The following is a 7,524-nucleotide window of genomic DNA, read 5'->3' on the forward strand; positions in this document are numbered from 1 at the left end:
GCACAAAATCACATGTTTCTATACATTCAAAACTACTTTTCAGTCAGACCAAAGATGCCATTTCCTTCCAGCAGACATTCGCGCTTAACTAGCAGTATTTAGTCAAAACAATCAATCAATTTGGTATCATCTGATTTTCAGAAACAAAATAATAAACGCTGGTAGATAGCACCATTACAAGATTTAACCAGACCTAACAGAAACTAAATCAATAAAATCAAAATCAAAACATCTCTGATCCACATTTGGATAATTCAAGTGGTATGACTCAACTGCTCCTAATCACCCTAATTATCGTAAGTTGGATTTTTGAGGGCATCACTAGAATTCAAGCACAGAATTATGAAATTACGCGATCAATAAACAGCCCATAAAATGGGAATTATGAAAAGAACTCTGCATCATGCAAGACAGACTCTGTGTTGCGAGTCGAAAGCAGTCTTACTCATGTATTCGATAGTAGTAAAGAACGTCACTAACCATTACATTCACTGAGTCAAGGTACAAAACAGCACCGGCTTGAACCCTGAACCCTTTAGTAGCTCTATCACTCACAACATCCCAAATTCTAACGACCTAACCAAGTGACGGCATCAAAGACGAGCTTTAAATTCCCCATCTCACCCCACGACCCAAAACTTTCCGTTCACACCAAGGAAATCTGCATACCGAGATAAGCACCAGCTACCGACGTCCGCCGCATCTCCCATCTCCCCTGCCCATGTTCTTCTATTCAGTAGAAGTAGGCATGGAGCGGATGATGTCAGAATCACCAGGGTCCGTGATACTCAAAGTGCACACGCGGAAGTACTTCCCGCAGGCGGTTCCCAGGTCCACGTTGTTGCCGCTGTAGTGGTGCACACCGGTCTTGGAGAGCATGGCGTAGTATTCGATTTCGGACTTTCGAAGAGGTGGGCAGTTGTTGGCTATAATGACGAGCTTGCCCTTGCCGCCCCGGAGCGACTTGAGTGTGGTGGTGTAGCCCAGCGTGTACTTGCCGGACTTCATGACCAGGGCAAGCCTGTTGTTGATGGACTCTTGGGCCTTTTTGGTCTTCTTGACGGCCACCATGGTGCCGGAGCTTGCAGGAACACAGCTCTCTCACAGGCTTACCGACGGGTGCTACAGCAGGGGCCTGGGCTTGATCTGGCACTGCAACAAAGAGAGGATGACCGAGTTGCCCTCCCCTGCCTTTGCAGCCCCCCACTGGAGCCTCCAAACCCTAACTTCGTTCCCCTCCTGTTCCTCTCATGTTCCCATCCAGCGTGGCGAACTCCGGCATATATATTGGATCCAACAGTATTTGTATTGAAGTTAATTCATTTCTTTGACAATAAATGCCCGATGATGCTGTTCTGAGTTTGGAATATCCAACTGAATTATAATATGTAACATGATTAAAATATGATCCATTTATCTTTATTTTTAGCTTACGCACATAACATAGGATTGTAATCCTTGATAATAAGTATGATTTAGCTTAATGACTGGTTTATCGTAACATAACTTTTCACAACTTAGCATAACCTGTGCATAATATGTTGTGCATAGGCATTCCAACTACAGTTAGTTAATCATTCTCAAGGTTTTTAAGTCCACAGAATATCTCAATCGTGTACAATAAATGACAACTATCATATCTTACCAATTTCAAACAAAACATTATCATATTGTTTTTTCTTTTCTCATAAAAGTGGTCATACGAATGTCATAGCATAAAAAAGTCTGTACATATGGAATTCATCCATAGAAAGATGTTATATAATGATATAATTTTAGAATAACAATAACAATAACAAATAATTCGGGAAAAATATCGTTCATGCAAATGTGATGACAATCCCTTCTTTATTCTTTTAAAAAAAAATACGAAAGCCAGATTGCAAACCACAAAACCTACAGATAGAAAAGTGGTCCTATGCTGAAAATTGGTGAAAATTGTAAAATGTTATACAATAGACAACTATTTTAAAACTGACTTTACACTTGGCAGAAATTTTTTATGTTTCATCACAATTTTACTGTGGTATATAGTATATAGCTTTATTTTTAAATAATCAGTTTCTGAGTCTCAATATATCATGCTTTTGAATCATGTGTTTAAATGTAATCTGATACAAATTAATGTTATCAACCACAGAATCAAAAATTTAAGCACATATCAAATCAAGCAATTTATTGTGCACAGAGACTTAATGCCAATAACCGCAATAGCGAGAATAAAGTGTTTTCGATTTCTTAAAATAATAAAAAAAGACCTATACATTGACTTTAAATGTAAAGTAAATTAAGTATAAAATAGACACGTCAAAATGACAGTGACAAGTGTCCACTTAGATGGATGTTGTAAGCGCAAGCAACGGACATTCATCTAAAACATGTGTCACCATAGAAATCATCCACTATAAATCATCCAGGAGAGGGGCTCATATGCGCCATGTGAACCCGGCAGAGTGGGGTCCCTGCTCCGAGGAAACTCGAATGCCAAATTAGGGTTCCAAGGTCGTGGGGCCCCGACTGCGGTTCGAGGCTTGCGAGAATGGATCTGCGAGGGTTTCCTCAGCACAAGCCCCCGGTTGAATGCTTTGGGCTGTTTTCACGACACTTAGTTTGTTGCCGATCAGTGTCACTGGGAGGTCTTATGTATTTTTTACAGTGGGCCTTTTAGGTTTTCGGTTTGTATGCTCTGTGTTCGTGTGTGTTGTTGTTTTCATGGGTTGTTGATGAGGGATTAGGGCGGGTATAGTGGAAAGACAAGGGAATGGTAGCCATGTCAGTCCAGGCCGGGATGAGCGACGTGGGGATTTCAGGTGGGAAGGTTGAGGATGCGGAGAGGAATCCTTTGTTGCAAGAGGATGCGCAGTTCCCGGGGCATGACGGTCCTTGGGATGGGGTTCGGGAGGTAGCGGACGGTGAGGAAGACGAGAGTGACGAGGCAATTCAGCAGCGGAGACAGAAGACTCAGTCCAAGTTGTTGCACCAGCAGAAAGAGGAGGAGGCAGGTTTGGAGGAAGAGTTGGAGGAGGAGGACGAAGACGACGAGGAGTCTGCATACGAGACGGATTCGGATTCCGGGTTGGCATCCGTGGTGAAGCCCTTGGTGTCGAAACCGGAGCTGGACACCATTGCGGAGCGGGATAAATTGGAAATGGAGGAGGAGGTGATGAAGTCCCCAACACCGTCTGCCGGTGATGAAGTCAAGAACGAGGAGGAGGTTGTGAAGAACAGGGAAGATGAAGATTGGGTAATGAGACCAAGGCATAAGAGAACGATTTCTGGAAAACTCGGAGAAAATCGTTCTTCGAACAAGTTCTTGAGCATGTGGACAAGGATATTTTCGTCGGTCTGGATGATTGGCGGATTTATTTTGATAGTTTACATGGGCCATCTCTACATATGGGCTATGATTGTAGTTATCCAGCTTTATATGGCTCAGGAACTCTTCACTCTTGCAAGGGGGAAAACAGGACGCGATAATAAGCTCCCCGGCTTTCGATTACTTAATTGGTACGGACTATTGATCTCTTAATGTGCCTTTAGTGAGATATCCCACTTTCTCCTTCGGTTACTACGATTTTTAGGTTTGTGATTTATTCCACAAGTTGCACTGCTGTGGCTAAAGCTTAGTCTTCAGTCCTCATTTTGTTCACACGGTAAGTGCAGTCAACCCATGTATAATCTAGGTACTGTCGCTGGCGAAGGTCAGTTGTGGCCACATTGTTTTGCTGAAGTGCCCTAGTTCACCATTCGTTCCCACAAAATGCTTGCAATTTCTTACTTGAACATCAAATATGATTTATAAAACGCATTTGACTAACAGTTACTTGGATCGGTTTTCAGGCATTTTTTCCTTACGGCGATGTTATATGTTTATGGACGCTTTTTGAACAAGCATCTGGTGAAGACTATTTATAGTGACCACATGATCCCACACCTTTTCAAATACGGATTGATCAAATATCACATGCTTATATGCTACTCACTGTACATCGCAGGTAACGTGTTTTTTTTCTTGCTTTTTTCTTTGCTTAGTTCTTGCACTGTTCTAGTGCTGTCATTCAGGTAACGAAAAAACTTTCGTAATATTTTTGTTGTTAAATTGGTAGCTGAAGGATATTCCAATTAGTGCTACCTCATGTTTTTCGTCTTCATATTCATTACTTACTGAGAAATGTGGCGATTGTGTGGGCATCGACCTCCTTCGATATATTTTTGTATGACTATGAGAATCCCATTTAGATTAATCTCCTCTACTTCATGTTTGTATGACTATAGTTCGTGTACTTTGTGCAGGTTTTGTCTGGTTCATTCTGACTTTGAAGAAAGGCTCGTACAAGTATCAGTTTGGTCAATTTGCTTGGACGCACATGATTTTATTAGTTGTATTTGCACAATCCTCCTTCACGGTAGCCAACATTTTTGAGGGCATCATATGGTAAATCCTTTTAGCCATTTTAGTTCTGAAGATTATCGTTCCGTGGCGACCTTGGCACTTTTCAGTTAATTGTTTCCTGATTGCCACTAATAAATTAAGTTATAACGTTCCATGTCTTTAGTTGAGTTCCATGTTCTTGACTCTTTGGTCACCCTAGGTTGTCCTATGTTGAGAGATCCTGCTCTTGATGTCTTGATTTATTTGTCTTCAGCCGTTTTAAGTTATCGAACACTTTGGTACTGTGCAGTTTCCTTGGTTGTTTCCAAACTTTGAACTCTTGCCTTGAAGAGTAATATAGCTTTTTTTGGCAATATGTGCAGGTTTTTACTACCTGCCTCCTTAATAGTGATCAATGATATTATGGCTTATTTCTTTGGCATTTTTTTTGGCAAAACTCCTTTGATTAAACTATCACCTAAAAAGACTTGGGAAGGTTTTATTGGAGCATCTATCACCACTGTTATGTCTGCTTTTATGGTGAGCTTCTTTTACACTTCTTTGCGCTATCCAACATTCCTCTCGTTCTGTGAATATACCATGAGATGTTTCGAATATAGATATATATATATAAAATATATTTATATGTTTTGTATTCGCGTGCTTATATCTGGCTACTTCTTCATCACTACATTGAGTTGGTAGAATGAACTAATTTATAGTACATATCTTTATGCTTGCAGCTTGCGTATGTCATGGGTCAGTCGGAATGGCTTACATGTCCCCGAAGAGTAAGTACTTGGCTTTTTATCTAGAACTTTTCCCCGCCTGTTCGAAGTTCACTCTTGTATTTTCCAGTATCAAATTCAACGCTGTAGGTATTTGATAGATTCTCAGATTTCTTCTATCTCCTTGTATATAGTTTTTTCGAGGAGTTTTACATGTGTCTAGTCATGATGAATGAATTCTGAGAAGTGAAGTTCTGGTTGGATTAGGATTGCTTGCTACTTGTGACCTGGTTGAATAAAGTGTCAGCGTCTTGCATTTCCAGGATTTATCAACTGGATGGCTGGAATGCGACCCAGGACCTCTATTTAAACCAAAATACTATCCTCTTCCGGCTTGGACACCGCAGTGGGTATGGCTTAAATTCACAGCTATGTTCTAACTATTGACATCCTTTTAATCTTCTTTACGAGATGCAAAGTTTGTGCTCTCTCTTACACAGACAGCTTTTCGAACTTCAGTTTCAGTAAAACTATTGTTTTGCTTATCAGTTTTGTCGTATAAATGGTGCCATTTTGGATTGTTTCAGTTTCCTGTGAAAGAATTTGGAGTGATGCCAGTGCAAAGACATGCGATGGCATTTGGACTATTTGCATCCCTCGTTGCTCCATTCGGGGGTTTCTTTGCTAGTGGATTTAAGCGAGCCTTCAAAATTAAGGTTATTTCTTGCAACCAATTCTGTATAGATATTAGGTTGCGTGGTTTTTGCGCTCTACTTTCTCGGACTTGGCTCTTCATCTTGTTTTGTGAGAGGATTTCATGTATGGGATATGAAAATGTCGGGTCATCTGGCCTTGGATGCAAACCTTGCTTACAATCTTCAACCATATGTATTTGAATGGCAGGACTTTGGTGACAGTCTTCCAGGTCATGGTGGTATGACTGATCGAATGGATTGTCAGGTTTGTTATCACAACAGACACTATCATAAATTCTGGAGCCTCAAGTGTTGTTTCTTCAACATATGTGCCCAGAGTTTGTCAGGATACACACTTGTTGATTTGCCTATATTCTTTTCGCTTTCTGCTTTTGTGAAATTGAAATGTTGATCTGGCTTTCAGTAGTGTTATTTTTGGCTTATTACTTAATAGGAATAGGCAACGGAGTATTAAGGTATCGGCCTTGTACTTCTTTACGCTGTCTGTTGAAATTTGTGATGAGAAGGAAAAACAATTTTATTCATTTAAACTTAATTTTGAATTATTATTGTCGTGCATTATCTTATTGTCTCTTTATTCAAGAGTTTCTCTGCTGGCTGTCATATAGATGGTAATGGCGGTTTTCTCATACATCTACTACCAGTCCTTCATTGCTACTCACCGATACACAACAAAGTCTTTACTTGACCAGGTTTGAAAATCTTTTAAATTTCTATTTTTGTTGATGAGTTCAATACCTGTTTCTGGTCTGTAACATAAATCTTTTTATGAATTCTCTTTTATCATTGGTTTGGTACGTACTTTGGAGTCCATTAGACTTCACCTACACGAAATTTCTTGGCTATGGTGGTTATGGCGATCTCTTCAAGCAGCTCACGAATATTATGTGGCTGTCACAGATATTGATGAACTTGACGGTAGAAGAGCAGATGATTCTTTTTAGGCAGCTTGGTGAGGCCCTGCAACTTACGTGAAGTGTTTGGCAAGGTTCGAAGATTGAAGACAAGTTGGTCATCATTGTATGTTGCCTTAACTTGAAATTGTTTTCCCGTCAGTTGGCCTGAGTAGAAACCCAAGCTCTATGCTGTGGGTTTTTTTGTATATACTATAGGTGACGCACCCCGTAAAATAGCCAGTAAAGAGGGAAAAGTGCGTACTCACTAACAATCTTGTTCAGCATTTAGTACGCTATGTTGTAATTTTGTCAATTCGCATAACAAAAGTGCAAACTTGTTGAATCTGAGCTGCCTTGTAATGCGAATGTTTACAATATGATCTACAATAGCAAAGTATTTGTTTTGATTTTAAACTAAATTAAATTAGATTTATAATTATGAATGACTTAATGCATGCTTGGTGAAGAATTAAACTTGAAGCAATTAAAGGTCCTTCCATGCTTGTATATATATATAGAGAGAGAGAGAGAGTGAACGAGAGAAAGAGAAACGTGCTTTCATACACATCTTAACACATGACATACATGTATATAGTGAAAAGAAAAGTGAGAAGAAAGTACAAATGAAGAATAGTTTTGAAATCTTAAAACTCAAATTTTAGTTACATAAACAATTATTTTGAAAACTCATTACATTCTCGCACAAAAGACATCCGAAATCAAATAAATTAATAAATTAATTCCCAAAAATACCAGGATCGGCTGATAGGTAGTTGTGCACAGCTATAACATTGTACATCTTAGTCAGGGAT

The 7,524-nt window shown here is 39.6% G+C and overlaps 2 protein-coding genes across 2 annotated transcripts; one reads left to right on the forward strand and one right to left on the reverse strand.

Moving 5' to 3' along the window:
- Positions 1–422: 422 nt before the first annotated feature.
- LOC112292981 (large ribosomal subunit protein eL30) lies at positions 423–1,239 on the reverse strand. Its single transcript, XM_024541979.3, has one exon. It carries the CDS (start codon positions 1,069–1,071, stop codon positions 730–732), a length of 342 nt encoding a protein of 113 aa, XP_024397747.1. The 5' UTR covers positions 1,072–1,239; the 3' UTR covers positions 423–729.
- A 1,204-nt stretch (positions 1,240–2,443) lies between these two features.
- On the forward strand, positions 2,444–7,060 carry LOC112293428 (phosphatidate cytidylyltransferase 1). The gene is made up of 10 exons (XM_024542806.3): positions 2,444–3,507; positions 3,841–3,995; positions 4,294–4,435; positions 4,756–4,912; positions 5,116–5,163; positions 5,424–5,510; positions 5,688–5,816; positions 6,004–6,060; positions 6,425–6,508; positions 6,717–7,060. The coding sequence occupies exons 1-10, from the start codon at positions 2,762–2,764 to the stop codon at positions 6,789–6,791; spliced, it is 1,680 nt and encodes a 559-aa protein (XP_024398574.1). The 5' UTR covers positions 2,444–2,761; the 3' UTR covers positions 6,792–7,060.
- Positions 7,061–7,524: the final 464 nt, after the last annotated feature.

The sequence above is a fragment of the Physcomitrium patens genome, chromosome 16, assembly GCF_059467195.1.
Source record: "Physcomitrium patens ecotype Gransden chromosome 16, ASM5946719v1, whole genome shotgun sequence".
In the NCBI taxonomy this organism is placed as follows: domain Eukaryota; kingdom Viridiplantae; phylum Streptophyta; class Bryopsida; order Funariales; family Funariaceae; genus Physcomitrium; species Physcomitrium patens.

Bases quoted from the DNA above. Each gene is read 5' to 3' on its own strand.
- LOC112292981 (XM_024541979.3), bottom strand. From the start codon at position 1,071: ATGGTGGCCGTCAAGAAGACCAAAAAGGCCCAAGAGTCCATCAACAAC.
- LOC112293428 (XM_024542806.3), top strand. From the start codon at position 2,762: ATGGTAGCCATGTCAGTCCAGGCCGGGATGAGCGACGTGGGGATTTCA. The intron at 5,164-5,423 runs GTAAGTACTTGG...TTGCATTTCCAG, and splicing joins GGCTTACATGTCCCCGAAGA to GATTTATCAACTGGATGGCT. The intron at 6,061-6,424 runs GTTTGTTATCAC...GCTGTCATATAG, and splicing joins CTGATCGAATGGATTGTCAG to ATGGTAATGGCGGTTTTCTC.